Source organism: Embiotoca jacksoni, unplaced genomic scaffold (assembly GCF_022577435.1).
Source record: "Embiotoca jacksoni isolate LCO1_2020_lvr unplaced genomic scaffold, fEmbJac1.0.p SCAF_91, whole genome shotgun sequence".
Lineage (NCBI taxonomy): Eukaryota > Metazoa > Chordata > Actinopteri > Embiotocidae > Embiotoca > Embiotoca jacksoni.
The window spans coordinates 518,077-543,197 of record NW_027185449.1 but is presented as its reverse complement, the minus strand read 5'-3'; the positions used below and the strand labels follow the sequence as shown (position 1 = coordinate 543,197).

General features: G+C 44.1%; 1 protein-coding gene across 1 annotated transcript in view; it reads left to right on the top strand.

The window, feature by feature from the left end:
- LOC138193672 (probable phospholipid-transporting ATPase IIA) overlaps positions 1 to 24,300 on the top strand; it is a 31,890-nt gene extending 7,590 nt beyond the window's left edge. Inside the window, exons 7-28 of the mRNA XM_069141842.1 lie at positions 803 to 897; positions 1,449 to 1,529; positions 2,774 to 2,849; positions 3,265 to 3,341; positions 3,636 to 3,796; positions 3,893 to 4,035; positions 4,757 to 4,869; positions 5,846 to 6,055; positions 8,948 to 9,109; positions 9,638 to 9,730; positions 9,858 to 9,941; positions 11,835 to 12,005; positions 13,160 to 13,258; positions 14,928 to 15,017; positions 15,253 to 15,397; positions 16,363 to 16,427; positions 18,060 to 18,215; positions 19,638 to 19,702; positions 19,894 to 20,002; positions 20,088 to 20,145; positions 20,538 to 20,741; positions 22,581 to 24,300. Coding sequence (XP_068997943.1) covers positions 803 to 897; positions 1,449 to 1,529; positions 2,774 to 2,849; positions 3,265 to 3,341; positions 3,636 to 3,796; positions 3,893 to 4,035; positions 4,757 to 4,869; positions 5,846 to 6,055; positions 8,948 to 9,109; positions 9,638 to 9,730; positions 9,858 to 9,941; positions 11,835 to 12,005; positions 13,160 to 13,258; positions 14,928 to 15,017; positions 15,253 to 15,397; positions 16,363 to 16,427; positions 18,060 to 18,215; positions 19,638 to 19,702; positions 19,894 to 20,002; positions 20,088 to 20,145; positions 20,538 to 20,741; positions 22,581 to 22,717 — 2,594 coding nt within the window. The 3' untranslated portion in view covers positions 22,718 to 24,300. The remainder of the gene's footprint in view (positions 1 to 802; positions 898 to 1,448; positions 1,530 to 2,773; positions 2,850 to 3,264; positions 3,342 to 3,635; positions 3,797 to 3,892; positions 4,036 to 4,756; positions 4,870 to 5,845; positions 6,056 to 8,947; positions 9,110 to 9,637; positions 9,731 to 9,857; positions 9,942 to 11,834; positions 12,006 to 13,159; positions 13,259 to 14,927; positions 15,018 to 15,252; positions 15,398 to 16,362; positions 16,428 to 18,059; positions 18,216 to 19,637; positions 19,703 to 19,893; positions 20,003 to 20,087; positions 20,146 to 20,537; positions 20,742 to 22,580) is intronic.
- Positions 24,301 to 25,121: the final 821 nt, after the last annotated feature.

Sequence of the window (25,121 nt, the reverse complement as noted above, 5' to 3'; positions counted from 1 at the left end):
GAAGATTATGAAAATGAAAATCAAGGGACACAAAAATCAAATTCAAGGGGAGGACAGGAGACACGAGGAGGATGCCTCATCTGAATAATCAAATATGGATTAGGAGAACATTTGTCCGTGATAACACAAACTTGGTGAACTCTCATTGCTTTGTCGCATTTAAGATAAACAAACCCCCCTGAAGGCACCGTGCATCTCAAGCAAAGAAAAAAAAAAAAAAATCACTGCCAGTTGTTTTTATTTTCCAGCCCGGAGAAAAAGCCAAATGCGGCTCTGTGAGGAAAACTAGATGCTTGTTGTTGTTGCGTCTTCCTGTCGGGGGAAGAAAAACAACAACTTTGTTTTACTGGAAATAGAGCCGGGGTTATCTCTCTTCCATGTGGAGGCCATTAGGTCAATTATGGAGAGCCTATAGGCCGGGACGGGGAATTGTGGGCAGGATGACGCATGCAGGCTTGGGGAAAGGGCGAGCAGGGGGGGGGGGGGGGGGGGGGGCTGCAGTGGATGCCTCCAACTTCAGTAAAATGCCGCCCATTCACAGAACCCGCTGTTCATGTGACCCCCCCCCCCCTCCCGAAGGATCAAATTATTTCACAGCCCCTTAATAATATTCATAACTCGAATAAAATGAGCACCGTCAGCATGTTTTTGAAGCATAGATTTGCACAGTCGGTGCCGTAGTCCACAGTAACAGTCTGTGTGGTCCCTCCTCTCAACTGAAAGCGTGGCTATCGTCGCCCCCTAGGGGTGAGTGTGCTATCATGCGCCGTCGGTAGCAGCTCTCGTCCTCTCTCCGTCCCAGGCTCCTGTTTCCTGCGGACCGACCAGCTGGACGGAGAGACGGACTGGAAACTACGCCTCCCAGTGGCCTGCACGCAGAGACTGCCCACCGCCTCGGTGAGTCATTCAGTGAGGGATGGAGAAGGATGGAGAAGGGTGGAGAAGAGTGGAGAAGGGTGGAGAAGAGTGGAGAAGGGTGGAGAAGGATGGCGTTGTGTGAACAGATTCACCTCAGGCCTGGACTTTTAGATGAGTGTTTAACCAATAAGGCCTTTTCAAAGACAAATATTCATACGGATATTTTTAGATTTAGAGAATTGACAGTCAATAAATTAAATTTTCAGGATGATGTAGTAAATTTCATATTATACACATAACATTTTTTTTACGATTAACACAAGATTACGATTGACGCTAGTTTCTATCATATTACATGTCATAAAAATACCTGCCAGTTTCAGTCTTGGGTCTAATTGGAACTTTGAACTGCAGCTGTGCTTCCTGTCGACAGGATGTTTCTGCAGAATAAACGATATTCAACCGCCATATTTGTCAAACAAATTTGTGAGGTTTTCTTTCTGAACGTGTCACAAAAGTTTTGGATTAAACCAGATTAAACTACTAAATATACTGTGAATGAGAATCGATTTGTCGTCAATGTCTCGCAGGACCTTCTCCAGGTCAGATCATACGTGTACGTAGAAGAACCAAACATCGACATCCATAACTTCATCGGAACCTTCACCCGGGTAAGCGCTGACTTATTATTACGGCCCCTTTACGTTGACGTGACGGGAATCTGGTCGGTTTCACGTCTGAATAAACGCCCGAATCGTAAAATCGACAAAGTCAGCTTTTAGTCTTTTGCCGCCGCTGTAATTCATTCGTTATCGCAATCTTTTGTCTTTCATGGACAAATACGATAAAATGTGTTAATTTGATAAGCTATGAAACATCTTATGTCAACGGCATCGGTTTTATGTCAATTATAAACATTTTTTACACCGTCCAACTGGGGCGAGACGAGGCTGAAAAAAAAAAATCATCACAATAGTAATCGAACAAACGTTCTCTCAATATTCTACAATTTTCAGTCCAGCTGCATCTGTAAATACATGAACGTCTGTCAAAAACGTTTACATTCAGCATGTGAGCTAAAAGGAATAAAACAAGGGTCCCAATTTAACATCCCGTCATTCAATGCTTGATCTGTCAGGTTTTGTTAAAGTTGGAGCAGAATTTGATCTTTAATGTGACTCAGAAAACAGATTTAGATTTGTGGGTCAACTGGCAGAAAAAAAAAAGGGACACGTTGCCTTCGTGTAATTGATGGTCAATAATTAAGGCATCAAATACGGGTCGTATCGCTCATTATAACATACGTGTTGTTTTCAATAGGATTTTTAAATGACAACGCTCGTGAAAAATAAAACATCACACTTTATTTCACACTGAAGAAAAGTTCAGCGTGGACTGAATTTGCACTTTTACACTCCCGCAAATATTTTTCCACCATCTGTAAAATCCCTTGCAATGAACTGGATGTATTAAAATTTGACAATGAAAACGTCCGTCCTCCACTTGCTTTATTGACATATGCTACAACATTTATTTCGTTGCAAAAGTATTTCCTGCATCCGTTATACAAATACGCGTTTTGTATGTAAATACGAGGCTTTTTACGATCCGCTGCGATGCTATCTAGTATCCGAAGTTTCATCCTTAAGCTTTTAAGTATTAAGTAGCCCCTAATATCAACGGCGACACGTATTAAAAATGCATCCTAATAAAAAAAAAAAAAGAATATTCTGCCTCCATATTAGAATTTTTTTGAACTTTCTCTCCTTTTTAATCTCCCTTTGTTGCCTTTCATGCACCAGGTGTCCAATATTGTGCAATATAGTGACTTTAATAGATAATTGTAGACAGAAATGTTGCCTTTTGAACTCTTGCTTTCTGCGTACAAAAACCTCCTCGTCTGACCTTGTTGCAGGAAGACGGAGACCCGCCGGTGAACGAAAGCCTCAGCATCGAGAACACGCTGTGGGCGAGCACCGTCGTCGCCTCTGGTAAATATCTGGACTGTCGGCGCGCCTATAAAAGCTGCTAATAACCAGGAAGTAGCCCGGACCGGCTTTCCTTCGTAACTGATGACTCGTTTCACCAAAAACACTGAAAAAAAAAATAAAAAATAACGAGGGGCAGCAAAAACATTTAAAAAAAAAAAAAAAAAAAAGGAGGGCAGCTCGCCATAAACGTCTTCTGCAGGAGTCCACTTCAACATGTGGTTCCCGTTAAGCAATTGGAAATCTGCGTCCTGTATTCCAAATGACATTCTTCATTAGAAAAAGTCGACTCACGTCAAGATTATAAGTCTGGGAAACATCTTCTTGACGTACTGTGTTTTATGTTGCACCTTTATTATATTGACCCCAGGCCGTTTATTTTATTTTTTTGTTCCTTTTTCCTCTCCCCTCCCTCCAGGCACCGTGGTGGGGGTCGTGATTTATACTGGCAAGGAGCTGCGCAGTGTCATGAACACCTCCAACCCGAGGCACAAGGTACAGTAGTGTGGGCCGCGGCCTAAAGCAACATCTGAAACGTTTTGTGGCACAAAGGAGGATTTTTGTATTTATTTATTTATTTTTTTTATGGAATCTGGAACAAGCGGCAAAAATGTTCTTGATGAGTTTTGCGGAAAATGTGATCTTCGTTTAAGAAAAAAAAAAAAAATTCTAATGAAATGCTTATTATCAAAGGAAGTGATTCGATATTTTACCGGATGCTGTACTTTACCTACACGGGCCTTTTTTTGTATTTGCATTTGATCGCTAACGTCAGCCTGTCGTTGATAGGTGGGTTTGTTCGACCTGGAGGTGAACTGTTTGACTAAGATCCTGTTCGGGGCGCTGGTCGGCGTGTCGCTGGTCATGGTGGCCCTCCAGCACTTCGCCGGCCGCTGGTACCTGCAGATCTTTCGCTTCCTGCTGCTCTTTTCCCACATCGTGCCCATCAGGTGCGACGTCAGGCTCTCTTTTACTCTCATCTGCAGCATATTTACATGTATACGGAGTTAAAAAAAAAAGAAGCACTGTTCTTTCTTTCGCTCTAGTTTGCGTGTCAATCTGGACATGGGGAAGATGGTTTTCAGTTGGATGATTAAGAAGGACTCCAAGATCCCCGGGACGGTGGTGAGGGCGAGCACCATACCCGAACAGCTCGGGCGCATCTCCTACCTCCTGACCGACAAAACAGGTTCCTCTGCATGCTTACCCTTCAAAAGAAAAAAAAAAAAAAACTACAGAGGCACTGAAACGAGACGTTATAGTGCTGAGGATTTGCAAAAAGGAAGTTTCCTGTAAGACAGAGTTTAGTTGTTTCCCTCCCCGGCGTCGAGGGGCGGGGGGTGTCGCTCTGCGGTGGGGCGAGGTGGTGGTGGTGGTGGTGGGGGGGGGAGGGGGAGTTCTGCTACTTATTGGTCCCTTAAATCTCTTATCCATACACACCTTTTAGAGCGTAACACCTCTGCCAGTGCACTTCCTCAGGCGCGAGGTGTTACCCGTCAGATTTACAGCCCTCATGCCCAATAAAGCGATCGGCCCGTTTCCCTCATCCAGAGCAGCGATAAGACCGGCGGGGTCTGCAGGTCGGGCTAATGTACGAGCCCCTTCCCCGCCCCCCAAAAAGTATTTTTGATACACTGGCAGAACTGGCTCTTAAAGTTAAGTGGGAGGATACAGAAGTCGTGTGTAGTGTCAAAGGCTTTCTGGCTATTTTTTATTTTTTTTTGCAGTCACCATGTGTGACATGCAAACTCTTGTTTTTTGGATTATTGTTTGTAAATTTCAAAACCACTAAAAGTGTAGAAATTATTAAAAAAAACAAAAACTATTATTTAAGAATTTCTGTGCTGAATTCATCTTAGAAAATATATATCACAATTGAAATGCCTGTTATGTAACGTCACCTTTATCAGGAACTCTTACCCAGAACGAAATGGTGTTCAGGCGGCTCCACCTGGGAACCGTGGCGTACGGGATGGACTCGATGGACGAAGTGCAGAGCCACGTGTTCAGCGCCTACACGCAGGTAAGACGACGGAGCAATTAGTCTTCTGCTTGGTGTCGAAGTAGTGACTGGAAAAATGAACGAAACATTCAGAAAACAAAACAAGGAAGAAAAAAAAAAAAAGATTGAAATTCCAAAAGCTTGGGAAAAGGGGGTAAAAACAAACAGACGCCAGCATTGTTTTAAGAAACATATCAGTTTGTGATTATTGTTTGGTCGAATGCTTCCTGGCCTCAGATGACACTCTTTGTCCCCCCTTGACACCAGAGGTCAGTGAAGCAGGAAGCAGGATTAGCCGACAAGCGAAGCACTGACCGGACTCCTTTAATGACGTACCATTAACCCCCCGCAAAACCCACCGCCGTCTAAAAATAGCAAAGCCACAATGCAGATTGTTCATATTCACTCCGCACATCTGGTTATGTTTACTGGCCCGCTATCACGGCGAAGGGTGAGACTGGTGAAGGGAAGCGGCTAGTTTCTCCTCAGACTAAAACGTAGATGTGTCCATTTAGTAATCCCTGTTTTGTTTGTTTTTTTATACGTACTTTTTGTACGGTGTGCCCGTGGCGTGGCGGCCATTTTGAGCGTACTCGCCATGACACTGCCGAGTTTGCTGTAAAGGAAATGACGTTTTTCATACTTTCGCGTGTTTCTTCGAGCTGGTTGAGCGCATCGATATCAAATTAGGTCAGAAGAGCTTTAAGACGTTGATGATGACGTCTTGAGAGGCTTATGTGTTTGGGTCAAAGGGCGTCGCCGTTGGCGATGCCACAAAGTTTGACGTTTCGCCATGACACAGGAAGAGGTTGTTTAAGATGTTCATACAGCTTGTTTATTTTTCCTTTTTTTTTTTTCTGTTGACCTACCGTGGGCTGCCCTTTCTTGGAAAAAACCTTGACAACAGTGAAAGACTCCCATCAGAAGAGACGTTTATGATTCCTTTCTCAGGTCGCTCTTTCTTCTGACCACAGTACCTTCTGTACAATGTCTGCAGCCCACCCACGACCTGTCGGCCTCCCGAGCGCTGGCGGCCACCAAGGTGCGAAAGACCATCAGCAGTCGAGTTCACGAGGCGGTGAAGGCCATCGCCCTCGTGCACAACGTGACCCCCGTGTACGAAGCCAACGGCGTGACCGACCAGGCCGAGGCCGAGCAGCACTACGAGGACACGTGCAGAGTCTATCAGGCGTCCAGCCCGGACGAGGTACGGCACAGAACCGCGAACACAGGTTTCACTTATTGTTACTTCACATCAGATCTAGTTGTTTCAGCTTAAATGTCTGATGTGGAAACCTAAAAATTCAAAAAATATTATTATATGCCACCAACCCATTTGCTGCAATGCTATCAAGTATTCAAAAAAAAAAGGCTTTTCATTGGGTAACAAATTTTGACACAACAATATGTTTTTATTTTAAAATTCATAGCTTTTCCTGCGTTTACACGGAAGTAAATCACAGTCTCAAGCCGTCTTCAGACCAAACGCAAAGCGAATTATTTCCACGGAGCGAGTACATACAAAGTCAACGCAAAGACGCGAGTGTCTTTTACACAATATGGGATTTTATAAAATTGTTATAAAGAAAGGTGTCATTTCGGAACCTGTTTTAAAGTCAAGGTGTTTGTATTGAACATTTCTGAATGATAGCCAGCTCGACACACACACACACACACACACACACACACACACACACACACACACACACACACACACACACCTGTAAAAAAAAATTTAATTTTTTTTTTTAATTTCCCCTCAGGAATTAATAAAGTAAATACCTACCTACCTACCTAAGTTGATGTATTTCAGCTTGAGCGGTCGGTAAATATTCACCTACTTAAACGTAAGAACAGCAAAGCAGTTCTGAAGAGTGAAAGGTCTTTCGTCAGTTATCCCCGAGCGTCTTTTATTTCATGAAGGAGGACAGTCGCACAAAAATTGCCTTACCCACTCGTGTCCTTGATCCGTATGAATTCTTTGAACATCAGGAAGAGGGCTGCGGAATTCGACTCGGATCTATTTCCTGCGGTGTAAATACGGATTTCCTTAATGTGCTCCCCGGCCCATTGCACTCAACCCCTTTCTGGATCTGCCTCCTCGATGATAGCACATTTTAATGTGGTACAACCTGCTGTGATTACTCGTGTTATCGGTTGGTATCGTTGGCAAGGAAATGGAGCTGGTTTTATTGTTATAGGTCACAGTGGGTAAAAAAAACAAAAAACAACAACTGTAGTCTTTGACCTGAGAGGTGCATTTATCCGTTTGATAAAATCTAGATAGATTCGGTCTGCTGCAGCTTTCAGGAAGTCTTTATATAGATCTGGTTTTTGACTGCGAGTGCAACGGCCGCAATGTCAGTGACTGTTGAGTGCATGGTTTTTCTTTTTTTGACTACTGTCATCAAAACTGACATTTTACCACCATCCATATGCTAATGAAAGCAGGATTTCTTGCTCATCATATGTTAATATCAGGGGTTGCCACGGGTCAGGGAATAGCAGGGGAATTTAGTTTGCGTGTTTAAATTTTAGTTGTCACAATATAATGTTTTCCTGTGGTCTTTTTTTTTTTTTTTTTCATTAAAGTAGTTTTATCCTGATGTTGAATGATGAATTCAAAGACCGGGTGATTTAAAAACAAGAAAAGCAAAATGTAAAGTTTTCCAAAAGTGCTATAGATCTATCAGACACAGGAGAAGCATGCTGGCTTCTTATGACGTCGTATGAAGTCTTTTGCACGAGGCTCAGTGTGTTCATGAGGCTTCGCAGGTCTATTTGTGTGCGATCGTAATTGTGCAGTAGGTTAAAGCGGTGAAGGGTTTTGTACTGAAAATTGATGGGACTAAAATAATGTGTCTGTTTCTTGTCTGCTCAGCACATTGGCTGCCTGCTTGTCTGTTCATTACAGGTCATGAAATTTCCGCTTTTTTGAGTCAGTGAAACTCGGGCACTCTGAAATTTGACTTGGAGCGGGAAAGCGGGGAATATTAAAATAATACGTTCAAAGCTGATGTGACATTATTTTGTATGATTCAATCTACCGAGAAGTGTTGATACTTGAACCACTTTGATTCTCTCCTGATAAAAATCCTGTCGGCCGTGTGTGCTGGTTCTGTGTCTAGACGGCTGGACACCGAATCATTCGGTACCCGTCCGCTGCTATTATAAAGTGGTTTCTATTGTGGCGGATGCCAGATCCAAGTATAATTTGTATAGACCGTGACTAAGCAGCATATTCCTCATTCCTCCCAACCTGGATGACAAATATCGTGGTAGCTTTTCATGACGTTCATAAAGTGCCAGACTCCACGCCGCACATATTTCCAAAATAAGTCAATGTTGAAACCACACAATCTGTGTTTTGTTTTTTAAATTAGTACACAGCGAGATCTCCTTTTGTTCCCTCTCATCTGTGTCCATTTGGCTCCTCTGCTATTTGTCCTGTCAGAAGATGGATGATGAATTGGCTACGTGATCTGGCTTCTGGTCTGGAAGTTATTGGGCAATGTCACTCCTCCCTCCCCCTCCAAACCCCCCACATCTCCAACACACACACACACACACACACACACACACACACACACACACACACACACACACACACACACACACACACACACACACAAGTTCCTATTGTATTAATGGATGTCATCTGTCGTGTCCTTCAGAAAGTATCGAGCAGAGACAATATTTTCAGTTCCAGAAATGGACATCTTCCCAGTTTATCAATCGATACTCTTAAGTGCTGAAAATGCTCGAAGCTATTGATTAAAGCCGAAGCGGTCACTGTGCTCTCTCTCTCTCTCTCTCGACAAAGTGGCCCCTCACTGTTTGTCTGAGGTAATTCAAGTAATGGAACATCATATTGACATCACGGGTTTTACCATGAGAATAATAATAAACCCAAGAACTGGTCACTTTTTTATTTAATTTTTTTCCTCCTATGTGTCCCTGAATTCTGATTTTTTTTTTTTTTATTGAGGGGAGAGAAAAAAAAAACATCAAATTGAAGCAGTCAGCTAAGTGTTTCAACCTTTCTGTGCTGTATACTCAGTGTCAGTGTTTTAAAGCCTTTGCTCTGTGGCGTTGCTAGGTGTCGCTGGTGCAGTGGACTGAGAGTGTCGGCCTGACTCTGGTGGGGAGAGACCAGTCCTCCATGCAGCTGCGGACCCCTACTGGCCAGATCCTGAACTTCACCATCCTGCAGATATTTCCTTTTACCTATGAGAGCAAGAGGATGGGCATCATAGTGCGAGTGAGTGCCAGTGCGATTTAGTTAATTGTGTTTAGTCGTCTCTCCGTTGCCCATTTTGCTTTATTATACATTTTAAACAAAGTGTATTGACTTTCCTTAATTTTGGGCTTTTGCTTCAAACATTTGAGTTTCAGTGAAAGGAGGCCAGTGGTTGATGAAGGTGTTTCCGACTTGGCAGCGGTTTTAACTAGAAAAACAAAAGACTAACAGATTCATATTAAAGCTTATTGTCTGAGAACAACCTCCCCTTCTAACCTCTGACTAAGTCTTGATGACTAACTTTATTTTTGTTGGCTGGGATATAAACTCAGGAAGCCTGAGATTTTTTAACTTTGCCTTCCTGGCAATAATATTTTCAAACACTTTTCTGAAACCTTCCTGTGAACACCAAAATACGTTTCTAGGCAACGTAAAAATCACAGACTAGTCCATGTGCACCTCGGACCTCGTGGGTATTCAAATCCTATAAACTGGTGATTCATTATAGGATGTGTGAGGTTTTTATAGGCTTATTAAATTGTGTTCCAGGATGAATCGACAGGAGAGATAACTTTCTACATGAAGGGTGCCGATGTGGTGATGGCCGGCATTGTCCAGTATAATGACTGGCTGGAGGAGGAGGTACATTTCCTTCATTTTTTTTTTGTAATGCAAACATAATAATAGTGGATTAAATTCCCGCCAGACTGATAGACTTTGTAACCTGCTGAATCCAGATGTCATTGTGTCTTCTGTTTGTTTTTTTTAGTGTGGAAACATGGCGAGAGAAGGTCTGAGGGTCCTTGTGGTCTCCAAGAAGTCGCTGACGGAGGAACAGTATCAAGACTTTGAGGTCAGCTTCCGCTCATTAGTTTAATCCACAGCGATCCGAGGCCGGAGATATACTGGCTTTTTGAACCGTTTGTGAACGTTGTCGCTCGCATACTTGCCTCTGTGCTCCACGCGTTACTGGAGGGCTCCACCAGAGGGCGCACCAGAGGAACAGTGAAACCATTAGAACATCCTGATTTGCCCTGATGTGTGGCGACAGTCGAGGGGGTCACTACTTTGGATGATTCCTAGATCACCGCAGGACAAAACACGGCGTCATATATTTTCAGCATTTCCCTCCGTCCACGGACAAAATGGTGTCGGACTTATTGCCATTTAGTTTTGCAGGTCCTCCACCGCTCACGCGTATATATCGCAAAAAGCGGAAACGAAGCGGTGACGTCACCCGTTGGTTTGTGAACAGCCGGTATGAAGCCTCGAGTTCGGATTTTGGCCGGAGCCATTTTGTTAGTGCGGAGCAGTTTGGAGACGGAAGTGACCATATTTGGACGAGCTGGAGGGGGAGGAGCCAGCGGTGGATCTGACTGATCTAATTGGAAACCTAACAGTACTACGTCCCGCCCACCGATAACTGTAACCTGACTGCACCACAGGCCTGTCAATCAAACAGACACGCCCCCCCCCAAAAAAAAAACCCCACAGCTTTTTGAAGCTTGTTTTTTTAAATAATGAGGGATTATTTTCAGATGAACCTCCAGAAAACTAACAAGAAGGACCGACTTTAGCTAACAACACCGAGATAACTGAGAATTTTATGAGACTAGTTGAATGGGAGTCTATGGAGACGGAGGCTTTTTTTTGAAGCCGACCTCTAGTGGCACTCGGTGGTATTGCAGCTTTAAGGCGCTTCGGCATCGGAACCATTTTTCAGACCTGGAAGCTACGTCCAAGTATATCTCCGCGGCCTATAAGGCTACACCAGAGGCTGGGTCTCAGATCCATCCCGAAGTATAAGAAGAAAGCCTACTCAGCCACTCGGTGCTCAGAGTCTCGTAAAACCTCTTCAACTTGTGAACCAGTGAGGAAAAACGGCGTGATGAATATCTCGAGACGGTCAAATGACATCGAACATTTGCTCGCTGACAAGCAGCACAGATGCAGATTGATATTTTGAGCAGGCATGTTCAGTATTTTCTAAATGTCAAAGTGTGTTCTTGGGTAATTAGACTAACCCCTGACCCCCTCCTCCCTCCACCTCACCCTCCCACACACACACACACACACACACACACACACTAGCCCCGACACATTGTTTGAGCAGGGCAGGGCCGTCTCTCCCCCTGCAATCGTTCGCCCCCCGGGCCCATTACTGAAATGGATAATTGAGCGAGCAGATCTGGTGGGCAGCAGTGAGTCACCCGCTGAGTCACACACACACACACAAACACACACACACACACACACAAACACACACACACACACACACACACACACACACACACACACACACACACACACACACACACACAGAGTTTGCGTTCCAGCGTGAGTCACACTCAGGATTGTTTTGGCTTTTTATCTCCGTCGCAGATCTCCTCTGAGCCGGAGCGCCCGAAGATGGGCGTCAACCGATCGATTGTGTCCGCGTTGTAAAACATGACAAGTTTCCAGGACTGCTTGACAACAAACTGAGAATTTATAGCAATAACCAAAACTTTGATATCTGATGTAAAAGTTTCAGTGCATTTTGTGGGTACAAACATGCACATAGCAGATTTATGCTCATTGTTTGAGGCATTCCTGATTTTTTTTTTTCACCTCGTCCCGACTTCCACGTTGATATAATCTCTTTTTCTGTTCTCGGGCCGCTTCGTAGTCTCGCAACGATTCCCACCGCGTTCACGGCTAATTTCACAGCCTCCCCCACTCACGGTCTTCCCCTGCTGCTCCCCAGGCGCGCTACATCCAGGCCAAGCTCAGCGTCCACGACCGCTCTCTGAAGGTTGCCACGGTGATTGAGAGCCTGGAGATGGAGATGGAGTTGTTATGTCTGACCGGGGTGGAGGATCAGCTCCAGACCGACGTCCGGCCCACCCTGGAGATCCTCCGCAACGCTGGCATCAAGGTCAGTGTGTGTGTGTGTGTGTGTGTGGGATGGGGGGGGGGGGGGTACACATAACTTGCAGTAGCAACAATCTAACAAAACAAACCACAGAAACATGTTTTGCATATTTATCTGTGTGAACAAGCTTCACTCCAGTGAATAAAGCCGTAGTTGTATTATCCGTATATAATATTACATAATATTACATAATACTACATAATATTATATAATGTTTGTGCAGAAATTTCTTTCTCCACTTCAGTACAGCGGAGGTGAAAGGGATTTAATTTTATTTATTTTTTTCTGCTCATGGCATTGAACAAAAATATAATTAAAACCAAACTCCAGCGTTACGCCGCCAACATTTTTCCTGGGAACTAGTTGTTGTTTTTTTCTGCACGTGTTCTGTGGAACATCGATCGGAAAAAGAACATTGTTTCTGGAAAGTTATGCTACTACTGAATATTTCAAAAGCCATATTTCAATGCTGTGTGCAGAGCGGAGTCAGAAATGAAAGGGAAGCAGTGAGCATATCTAAAAAAAAAAAAAAACCCTGAGCAAATAAAACTCCAAACCAATGAAGTTCAGACTTATTTTTTTTTTTTGGTGGTTATTCAGATTATTTTTCTGGCATCGCTGCACAAGCTGTTGCTCAAAGCTTCAGTTTTCTCCGGCGTGATTACAGTCCGGTAACTAGGCTCGTATTCAGCATATTAAGCGCCTGGCACAGCTGCTTTGAAAGGGCGGACCAACCGGCGTTTGTCCCGCCTCTCCTTCGCTGTGATTGGACGGCTGGTGACGGTGACGAGCGCAAATGTTTAGCATTCGACGCAGAACGTTTATCAAAACAATTTTATAAATATACTGCGCTCAGGAAAAAAAACTAAGTTTGGTGGAGACTTAAGTAGCTGCAGCGGTCGCAGAGTGTCGACCGGTTTTCGTCGCGAGCCGATCGGTTGAAATGACCCCGAGGTCGACGTCAAGTAGGAAGGAAGGAGGGCGACCAGAACCAGATATTCACGGGATGAAAATCGTGTCTTCTTTGCAACAGGCGGTGAACTTTCACGCTTCAAATCGACAACTTACAACATGCAAAAGACTCCGAATAAGATCAGCATGAGTATATTTTGATCTCTCAGCTACGCGTTTCGTTTTGTTTTTTTTTCTTCGAGCAGGTTTGGATGCTGACGGGAGACAAGCTGGAAACCGCCACGTGCACCGCCAAGAACGCCCATCTGATCACCCGCAACCAGGACATCCACATCTTCAGACCGGTGAGTGCAGCGGGACGACAATGACTCTTCCTCCTCCTACTCCTCTTTTTTTATTTTTTTTTTAACGTTACAACGGGGCTCATCTCAAGTTTCCCGACCGACGGCCCCGTCAGCTCGCGGCCGCACGGCGGCCCCCCACGCAACTACGCAGGCAGCCCCGGTGCCAGCGTCCACAGCTGAATAAATCACCTCCCACGAGCCCCGAAAAGCATCCAAGCCACCGTCGGACAGAACAAACGGGCCGCTCGCTCAAACACACAGAGAGAGAGAGAGAGAGAGAGAGAGAGAGAGAGAGAGGAGAAACCAGCCGAACCACTCCCAGAGGGAACACGCACAGGGCTTCACTTCCTAATTTGTTTTGCAGGTTTCCAGGGCTCTCTAGCTGCTTTTTGAAAGCCCCCCACCACCACCACCGCCCCACGACACCCCCCCTCCCCCCACCCAACGACACGACACCCCCCCCCCCCCCTTTCTGGAGCCGCGCCAGAGCAGCAGGAGCTCCTGCCATGTAGGAAGGTTACAACTTGCGTACAACTGCGGTCACTGGAAGAGAATAACAATGGTCTGGCACGGCTTGAAAACCTCAGTCCCAGCGGAGGGGGGGGGGTGGTGGGGGAGGGGGGTGGGGGGGCGCTGACTGGGCCCGCTACACATACATCTGGATTAGTTTCCTGGTGGCCCGGTCTTTGGATTGACGTGTGAATAGTCAGCGGTTGAAGGATATTCATACCGTCGACAGATTAACGTCGCACCTCGTCAGAGCTGCATTTTCGGTGCATTTTTTTGAAGTCTATATTTGAAGCGGACGCGATTGTTCGGAAGCGCCGTCGATTTTTTTTTTTTTTTTTCTATTTCACTATATTTTCCTGCTTCCTCCAGGTTTCCCTCTCCAATTTAAGATTTTTGGTAACCTCTCAAACACACCTTAATAAGCATCTATAAGCACCGAGACAAACATTTGATGAATCGTTTATATCGCAGTATAATTGAGTTACATGCAAATCTAAGTGCAATTTTAAGTCTTTGTTGATACATAATTACAACTATACATTTTTACAATAGAGTATTTTTATATTTTGTTGACTTTAAGTGCAATTTTGATATAATTCCATTGTGATTTATTTATTTTTTTATGTTACTTTACGTCGTGGAGGATGATTCGTTGTAGTTTTTAAACGTGAGATGTATTCAGATGTGATGCGTAACGATGTGCAACAGCTTTCTTTCCTCCTGTGGTGACAGTTTAATGATCCGTTATACCGACGCCAGATCAATATAATGAAAACGGACTCAAAGAAGGGTGACGCGTGTGCGTCACCGTGGTTACGACACGATAATACAATTTATCCAAATGAAACAGAAACAGGGTTTTATTCTCTTATTCTGTAGCAGAAATGAAACACATGCATATTTGATGAGAGAAAACTATTAAGTTCAAACATTACATTTATTGAATATTTCTGTTATGCAGCCCTATAATTTTTTTTTTTTTTATTATTATTTTCATTTAGATAGTTGCATGCGTAGCTGGTTTATTCAGTTGCTCGAACGTGCCATTCTTCAGTCTGATAACAATCAAGAGTAAGAAAACACGCCGAGCCTGACAGATTGTCGTCTTTGTTTTTCGTACGCGTGCCTCTTATAGAAATGTGGTTTTTCGTTGCCCCAGGTGACGACACGAGGGGAAGCCCACCTGGAGCTCAACGCTTTCAGGAGAAAGCATGACTGCGCTCTGGTGATATCGGGGGACTCGCTGGAGGTAAAGGCGCCCTCTTAACCTCCCTCCCCCCTTCACCAATTTATCTCACTTTATGAAGCTCTGACATGTTCCCTCGTGTGCGAGCCCCGATAACACCTCTTCCACCTAAAGGAAGTGGCGTCTGTGGTCGAGAGTCACTCTGCAAAAAAAAAAACACAGCAGGAGCTCCAACTGTAAAAGGCTTCGAGTCGAGGCCGACGTCGGTTACATGTTTGTGTTTTTTTTTCTGTCGCAGGTCTGTCTGAAGTATTACGAGTACGAGTTCATGGAGCTGGCGTGTCAGTGTCCCGCTGTGGTTTGCTGCCGATGCACCCCGACGCAGAAGGCTCAGATCGTCCGGCTGCTGCAGGAGCGCACCGGCAAACTCACCTGCGCTGTCGGTGAGTGGGAAACACAAACGGTCCCAACGGGTGGATTCAGTCAGTTATTTCATTTGTACTGTTTTTTTTTCTGTTGTTTTTTTTTTGTCAGCCACAAACTGCCTCCCCACCAGAAGTGCTCATTTAAGTGCCACAATTAAAACAGGACTATTTAAAATGTGCTGGTGGTGATTTATTAAGTTGTCGGTTAATGAGGATGAAGATGACATCGAGGGCCTCGGGGACATTTCGTGACGTTTTATTGCCGTTCACTTCACATTCGGTGTTCAAATCTCGATTTCGAAAGCATTTATTTTTTATGTGATTAGGCCTAATTCTTATTTTTATTTTATTTTTTACAGTATTAATGACCTATGTTTTTTTTGGAGGGGGCTTGTTATTCTCTCCTGATGATCGAGTATATTTGACTGTTAAATTCGGATTGATTAAGGGCTATTAGATAAATGTGAGTTGGCTTTTTAAATGCTCTAATTTAAGGCTTTAATAGTTGTTTTTTTTATTTTCTTTTGATGGGGTAATTTGCTATAATCTTTGTCTTTTAAAAAGGGGTTTTTATTTTGCTTTTTATTGCTTAACTTTGTTTGGATTGCCTTAATGTGCACTCAGCATGTTCATCATATGTTGTGTTCACACGTTCTGTGTAAATAACTGACCCGACTAGTTCAAGGATTAATTCCTCTTATTTCCTAGATGTAAAGCGTTGTTTAATGCCTTACCGAATCGGTCCGTCCATAAGTACGAGAACATTTAATATGGAATTTAATGGTGTTGTGACGATATTTGTATTAATATCTTTATTTTCTGGCGTATCGTCATCAGAATTTCACTTTCTCCTCTCGGTGGCTGTCGTTCGGATCTCCTAACGAGGCCAATTTAAAGGAGTGTCCTGTGAAATGCCGGCTGGACTCGCTCTCTCTGTCACTGATGTGAATCCTGACACCTCCGTGGCTTTTGTCTTCTCTTAGGGGACGGAGGAAACGATGTCAGCATGATCCAGGAAGCCGACTGTGGCGTGGGAGTGGAGGGAAAAGTAAGACTCTGTCCGTCTCATCGCATCGAGCTGACGTGCCACTCTCACAGATTTTTTTTTTTTGCTCTGCGTTTCCTGTCAAGATCTCTCTCCCCGTTCGGAGAGCTGTAGATGGACGTGTGCGCACAGATGATTCCTCTCTGTGAGGATCTATTGTCCGAGCAGAGGAAGCAAAAAGATGACAGGATGCCGTTAAGCTCGAGTAAAAGTCGTAGTCTGTGAGGTCGCTGTCGAGATGGTAGTTTACTCGGACACGGGCCTTCAAGCGTGACAAGTTTGACATATTTTGCTTTTTATTTAACATTTGGTAAAAGCCTGTTTCTTTGTCTCCAAATAATCTAACTTTGGACAAAAAAAAAGCGAATAAGAATATTCCCCATTAAAAGCTCAAATATTCCTTGAAGTGTTATTACTTTGCCTGTAAAAGGGGCCTTTTAGTTAATACTGATCACAATGGTTTAAAACGGCTTGAAAACAAGTCAGCAATGACATTTTATGGTTTTGTTGAAGAGAAACCTAAACTTATGTGGATGCTATAATCCCACCCATCAACCTGTCTGGGTTGTACTGTATTATTATGTTTTTTTCAGCTATATACATACGTATTTACGTATCATTCTGGGGCCGCGAGTCTATTGCGATTCAATTATAATGCATAAAGTACAGACAAAACTTTTCCACACAAATATTCACTTTTTTTTTTTTTCTATTTCCCAAATTCACCTTAAAAAAAGTTGGAAGTGTTTGGGAGGAAAACGAGGGACCCACGGGATACCCTGCTTTTATCTGTAGACGTTTCATGTTTCCTGGATTTTTACTACACCTTTCAAATCAAATTTTATGACTGAAAATAAAATGGATATACGGAGGAAAACATGCAGAGAAGACTCTCACAGGGTTTGAACATGCTCAGTGGAGAAACGCTTTTGTCCAATGAACCAAAAAAAAAAGTTTTTTCAATATTGAATCTTTAAAAAAAGAATTCTATCAACTATAGTTTTTTTCCGTATCATTATATGGACGTGGAAAGTGGAGCCACTCTTTATTCGCAAACTACTATCAGAGATGTTAGAGGCCAAACAGCGGCAGAAAATTATACACTTGTGCGTTGTAGAAGTAAGTTTGTTCATATTTAAAGTAACAACAGCCTCATTTCTGAAGATTTAATATCCACTGTCGCTTTAAAAATAACGCCCAGTAAAAAATAAATAAATCTTGATTTGAATTTAGCGTAGAAAGTACTATTAGGTACCTATTTTAGTTTGTGGGATGAAAAAAGTTTGAATGATTGTTGTCGGTCGATTAAGAAATTCGTTTATTGACAAAAATACCGCCATTAAAAGAAAGACGACACTTATGTCATATCGAGATATTACGATACCCAAAATCTACGGCACGGGGTCTCCAACCTTTTTTTTTTTCCTTCTTCCTCTGACCGCTACTTCGACAAAATCAAATTCATTCACATAGCTGAGCTCCACCCAAACCAGCGGAAGACGTTTTCAAAATAAAAAAAAAATCGAAACAATAACAAATTGATACACTGTTTTTTTTTTTTTTTTTGAGGTGAGACGCCTGGTAGCCCGTCCTCACTGTCCTCACTGTCCTCTCTGTCCTCTGTATGTTTGACAGGAAGGGAAGCAGGCGTCTTTGGCCGCCGACTTCTCCGTGACTCAGTTCAAACATTTGGGCCGTCTCCTCATGGTCCACGGGCGCAACAGCTACAAGAGGTCCGCGGCCCTCAGCCAGTTCGTCATCCACCGGAGCCTCTGCATCAGCACCATGCAGGTAGACGCCGACTCCCGAACACTCTCACGAGTTACCAGTATTTTCCTTTTTGTTGTTGGTGTTGTTGTTGTTGTTGTTGTTGTTGCTATGGCTCAATTCTCCAGTTTTGCAAAGCTGTCACGACAAAAAAAAAAGTTTACAACGTCAAAACCTTCAAATGTTTTAATCGTCCAAAACGCGGTTAAGCTGCTGTGGTACCGGAGCGTCAAAGAAAGTCAATATTTATTTATTTATTTATTGTTTGAACATGCCACAACTGCCATAAAAATATGGTGAAATGATTATGGACACATTAAGTATTCTGGCTCTGTCAAAGTGTTGCATACGGCTTCTGGTTTGGTTGTGATTATAGTGTGTGTGTGTGTGTGTGTGTGTGTGTGTGTGTGTGTGGGAGGGGGGAGGGCATTTTATTTTACCGACATGACGTTGCACTCAGCTCACATCAGACGCTGCAGCTGTTGAGTTGTACACGTCCACACAGAAGTGTTTATTTTTCACCGAGCGCCGCCGGACAGAAGCTGCTCGGCGTGTTTATTGTGAGCGTTAAACAGAAAAACTACTTTCACTTCTTGGGCAAAATAATCAAAGTCAACCGATATCTTTTTTTTTTTCAACACTATTTAAACGCACCCTACTTGTATGTAGGCCTACTTTAAGGAGTGAGGACGCGAACGGCTAATGACCACCGGGGGGGAGGGAGGGAGGGAGTTGTAGGCAGGCGGGCAGATGTTTTTCAGGGGCGGTCATGGACGGGTGGGGTGCAAACCATGACTCAAGAGGAGGCAGCCCGTGGTGCCCTTCTGAGCCTCATCAACCCCCCCCCCCACACACACACCACCACCGCTCATCCAGCGTCCCCGCCCCCCCACCACCTTCCCCGTCCAATTCCCATGTCCCGGTCCAACCTCGGCGCTCGCTTGCAGAGGGACGGGCCCATGACTCACTGCGTCGTGGACCTTTTGGGGTTTTCAGGGAGGCCCTCCTCCACATGTCAAACATTATCACCGACCGCAGCTGCAGCTGTTTGTTTCTTCCTTTTTGTTGGGGGGGTGGAGGTGGGCGGGGGGAGGAGGGGGGGGCCTGACTAGTTGACAGCTCAATACTTGGCATGCGGTACAACGGAGGGGGGCGAGAGGGGGAGGGAGGGGGGGGGTTATAGCTTCTTTTCTTTCTTTCTTTCTTTCTTTTTTTTTTTTTTTGGTGTATGTGTGTGGGATTTAACGAAGTGATGAGTCAGCGAGGTCATCCTTTCAATTTTGCACGTGGTAGCGATATTCTCCTTTTGAAGCCGTTTCCATCTGCAGCGCTCGGAGAGGTCGGGCCTTTTGAGAGCGTCGACGTGGAAAAAGAAGAATAAATAACGTATCGTGTCTGTTCTTTATTTGTTTTTTTTTGTTTTGTTTTGTTCGTCTCACCCTTCAGGCCGTTTTCTCCTCGGTCTTCTACTTCGCCTCGGTGCCGCTCTACCAAGGATTCCTGATCATCGGGTGAGACGACTTATCGGCAGAGCATCTTGGCCGCCCCTCGTCTCGCTGGAATTCCCTCTTGTGTTAAAGCGCCCGTCGAAGTGTGGTGGGGGGCGGGCGGGAGGGGGGGGGATGAAAATATGCACCAAAACATCCCGTGCCATTTTAATCTGGGACAAATTGATCACACTGGGTTTTGTTGTGCGTTTCAGCTACTCCACCATGTACACCATGTTCCCCGTCTTCTCTCTGGTGCTGGACAAAGACGTGAAGTCCGAGGTGGCCATGCTGTACCCGGAGTTGTATAAAGATCTGCTGAAGGTATCCGACGGACGGCGCGCACTCGCACGCCGCACTCGTTGCCGTGCAGCCACGGAGACTCATGAGTCATATTTTCTGTCCGCAGGGACGGCCGCTGTCTTTCAAGACGTTTCTAATATGGGTCCTGATCAGCATCTATCAAGGTAAGAGGGAGTTCATACGAACCCCGCTGATGATTCGGGGGATGATAAATGGGAACGCAGTGAATCATTGATGTCCAGTGCAAAAGACACAGCTGCGCCGGGAAATGGATTTCAGACTCGTACGGGTTGTTTTGTCGGTATAGAAGATATCAAATCAGACGCTTGAATCGCAAGCTAAAAAAAAAATAACTGCGATATTTGATCGAAATTCAATCAACCTGTTTGATTAAATTTTGCAAAAAAAAAATTCCCGTGGATTTTTGCACTAAATGTTTTCAATAGAAGCTCTGCTGAGTCGTCGTTTGTGTCTGTGGCCTGTTTTTTTTTTTTTTTTTTTTACATTTTTATTATTATTTATTTATTTATCTATTTATTTCTCCTCCCCTCCACAGGGAGCATCATCATGTACGGCGCGCTGCTGCTCTTCGAGTCGGAGTTCGTGCACATCGTCGCCATCTCGTTCACGTCGCTGATCCTGACCGAGCTGCTGATGGTGGCGCTGACCATCCAGACGTGGCACTGGCTCATGATCGTCGGCGAGCTGCTGAGCCTGGCGTGCTACGTCGCCTCGCTCGTCTTCCTGCACGAGTTCATCGGTGAGTCGACCCGGCGGCCGGCAGAAATAACACAACCGGTGCCGTGAGCCGGAAATGGGAGACGCACGACACGCTTCCTGCCCGAACGCGTCCGGCTGTTTAGATGTTGAAAACAACCGACCCGCTTCTTTTAACGCCTTTTGTATTTTTTTTTTTTGTATTTTTTTTTTATTTCGATCACACTCTTGTGTTAATTAAAGTGCACGCGTAGCTCTGCTCAGCCGAGGCGCGATTAGACAGATAGTAGATGTGATTTTCGGTCCGTATCGCCCCGGGGCCCTGAAACGCAAACGCCGCCTGTCGCGGCGTCACAGAGACGAGAAATCAAATGCAGCCTCGGCTTTTCGTTTCACCGCGCACTGATGTTGTTGTGCTCAGGCTGACCTTGAAATAGTGCGTCAGCGTTCAGCGGTCTCCGGTGTACAATAAGCCGGCGGTATGCTGGATATTAGGAAGTTCAGAGGTGAGTGTATTGACAAGTTGTTCTGGGGTGGACGAGGCTCCGGCACGCCGCGGTGTCAGAGAGGAAATGCCAACGGTCGGCTTACTTTCCTGTTAACAACCGAGGTTCACGTGTTTATCGGGGGGAGGAGGAGGGAGGGGATGGGGGGGGGGGGGGGAGTTTGGTGGGGAACATTACAGAAAACAACAGAGTCCGGGAGAGCCCATAGAGAGAGAGGAAAAAATGGGATCGTGGGCAAGAAATACTAAATCGAGGCCACAAAATACAAAATAAATCGAGGCCATGAAATACTAAATCGAGGCTACAAGATAGCTTTTCTTACGCTATGATAAAAGTACAGTAGTAATTTATTATAGTAGTCATAAATATGATGCCGTACATACGCCCGGTTAACGTTCCTCAACGTGGAGTTTTATCTGACACGCGTGATCGTCTTCAATAACAAATCCAACCTGACAAAAATAACACGGGTCGGTAAATTAGCCTTTTTGGTGGCTCCGAAACACGTCATCAATTAGTCAGACCGGCGGTAAAAAAAAACACACACAAAAAAAACCAGGCTAGCCATCGGAAGAAAGGAAAACAGCCCTGACGGCAGGAGAAAAGCGTATTTTGTCGGCGTTAATCTCAATCCGTTACGCGTCGGGCATTTGTTTACCCGAGCCACTTTTAGCCGAGCCGTATTCAGACTCGTGACGTATACAATCCTCCGACCGAGAGCCCTTCAAGTTTTTATTTTCAGCTTTATGTGGGGTGTGGAGTTTCATTTCCAGCCTACGATCTGGACCGCTGAGGATCATGACTGGGATGCGGTCAAGTGAGCCTTTTATTTTATTTTTATTTTTTTTGGACACTTTTCTTCCCTCTTCGAGTCACTGGAATAGATTTTAAAGGCTATTCTTGTGTCGTACGAGTAGTTCACACTAAAAATGGACATTTTTTGAAACGTTTCTTTTTTTTTTTCCTAAATTCGGAGCAGGTTGAAGTTCCAGCTATATAAATCTATATATATCTATATATATCTATATATAGATATATATAGATATATATATATAAGTTTACCGAACACATTTATTTTGTCAACGTAGCTCTCAGAGGGGGAAAAAAAAAGGTTGGAGAACAAGGTTTTTGTAATTTCCTCTCGCTGACAGTAGGGGGAGACAAACCGTCCGAACTGCAGCTTTAACTCTCCGAGTGCTTTTCCAAAAATATTTTTACGATAAAATTGGTTGAACAACAGTTACGATTCAACTTTTTCTACTTCGAACCGTTAAAAGACGTTTAAAAAACAAAACAAAAAAAAAACGTATATCCGTGTCCTGACCTCTGACCTCTGACCCTTCCTCCTCCTCCTCCTCCTCCTCTTCCTCCGCCAGACGTCTACTTCATCGCCACGGTGTCGTTCCTGTGGAAGGTGACCGTCATCACGCTGGTGAGCTGCCTGCCGCTCTACATCCTCAAGTACCTGCGCCGACGCTTCTCTCCGCCCAACTACTCCAAGCTGACGTCCTAAAAAAAAAAAAAAAAAATCCTGCGGCCTCGTTTCCTTGTGGGAGAAAAAAAAAAAAAAAAAAAAACGAAACGGTAAAGGTCGTCGCCAGAGAGTCAAACATGGATTCTTTCCCCCCTTTTAAGTTGTCGTGACGGTCCGATGTGACGGAGACAGACTGTACCGAGAGAGAGTGTGTGTGTGTGTGTGTGTGTGTGTGTGTGTGTGCGTGCGTGGACCTGCAGTGCATTGTGGGAATTGACCAGACTCACCTGGTTTTATTTATTTGTGAGCAGCCCTGTTAGCATAAAGAAAAATAAATAAAATAAAGCTGAATGTTAATGAATTGAAAAAAAACAAAACAGAATCAGTTCGGTAAAAAAAAATATATATATTTTGTTTTATAACCTCGAAGATGTGTCGGCGCCAACATCCAGAAAACGGGTCAGATCTGTTTTTTGTCGTGAGAAATGTTGCCGTGGCGACCTCGCCGAGGACTTTGTTCACATCGTCCTCAAACGGGGATTTCTAAAAATGGGAGTTTGAAAATTATACGGTTTAGGAAAGAGAGGAAAAAAAAAAGTTTACTGGCTAGACTTTGCATAAAGACACACGTCTGCAGGTTTTGTGTTTGTTTGTGCGTCAACCTCCCCCCCCCTCCCCTCCCCCCCCCCTCCCCTCTCCACCGTCCTCCCCCGACATGGCGGAGGTGGCGGTTACTTGTATTTTCGCATGATGACCCCGCGATGTTAAATCCGTCCTCTCGTCTTCTCTTCTTCTCTCCGTACGGGAGTCGTCAGTGTTTGCCGGAGCGCGGTCGCCGAACCCGGCCGCGGGAGGAGCGCTCGGTTATTTGTAGACGGACATTTCAGCCGGGCGGGGAACGCTCGGAGCCCCTTGATGTGGCGGCGGCCACGCTTTTTTCAGCATTGCATGATGACTCACTGTAACAGTGACCTAAAAGCCATAACTGAGAGTAAACACCGGTGACCCGCTCTGCCCTCCCGGGCCTGTCGGGGGCGCCCTAACGTCTCACTGCTACTAACCTCCAGCTGTGACTTTAAAAAAAAATAAAAAATAAAAAACACGACTCGCTAATACAATGTGAATATTGTCCATAAGTGGAAGCTACACGCCTCATATTTCACGTCACCGCTGGCGTAACGACGAACTGTAAATAACAACACGACCACGGCGTCACTTCTTTTAGTTATTTAAAAAAAAAAAAAAAAAAAAAAAGGTGACTTTTCTAACCTGATGTGTCAAAACAGAGGATGCCACGACTCAGCATTTCTTTAGTATTTACGACACTGCCCTTTTAACCCCCCCCCCCCCCCACCTCCCCGAGCCAGCTGTTTGCACACGTTTTTTTTGTGTTTGTTTGTTTTGTACATTTTTATGTTGTAATTAAAATGATGCTAAAACACTAAAAAATGATTCCGCTCGCTTTTGTAAAAATAACTGTTTATTTTTATTTTTATTTATTAACATGTTTTTATTTAAATGATGTCAATTGCGAGCAGAACAAAAAAAAGGGAGAATTGTGCTGATGTCAATGTTGTGATGATGATGATGGTGATGGTGATTAATAAATATCATGTTTTCAAGGTTGGTTTTATAGTTTTCTGATTTATATTCTATATTTTTTTCCTTCTCTTCAATACTTTTCCTCCCACGTCGTAGCTCTGAAATCTTAACGAGCATATTTAATTTGTAATTTTTTTTAGTGACCCAATGATGCGCTAAAAACCGCTGAGTAAACGTATTTCAAGCAGTAAGCTTGTCGGGAACTATTTTCAGCGGCGGATTAACACACCTTTGTTTGTTCTAATAAGTGTTTACAGCTGCAGTTGCTGTTTTGTTTTATTATATAATCACAATAAAGCTCCAGAGCGCAACAAATTTCGAGTTATTCTTAAGAAATGAACCTTATCTTGAGGTTGTTGTCTTTTTAAGATTTAGAAACGAAGGTTGCCGACTTACAAGTATTAAAACTAAACTGCAGACATTTCATTTATCATCAATATTCCTCATTGATTTGCTTAATAAGGACAATAAACTGCGGTTTGGTCTCAACACGTCACTCTTCAATGGGTTTGCAGCTCATGACCTTTGACCTCTTGATACTTTCTCCGTATCATAAGGTTCAGGCCTAAAATGAGACTTGATTTGGAATATGTTTGTTTTGTTTCTTCAAATGTAACAAAACAAAACAAAAACAATCTGTTCTCCGTCGTTTTATTTTGGCGGGGGTCGTTTTTTTTTAATGTGTCGGTGAACTTCCTGTTCCGCATTCGTCATCTTCGTCACTAACGAATTATTTATTTAATAGTATCTTTTTTTTTTTTTCTTTAATAAGAAGTTTGCCTAATACGGCTTCGTGGACTCGCGCTGCTATACGAATACAAAACACTTTATTTGTGAATGA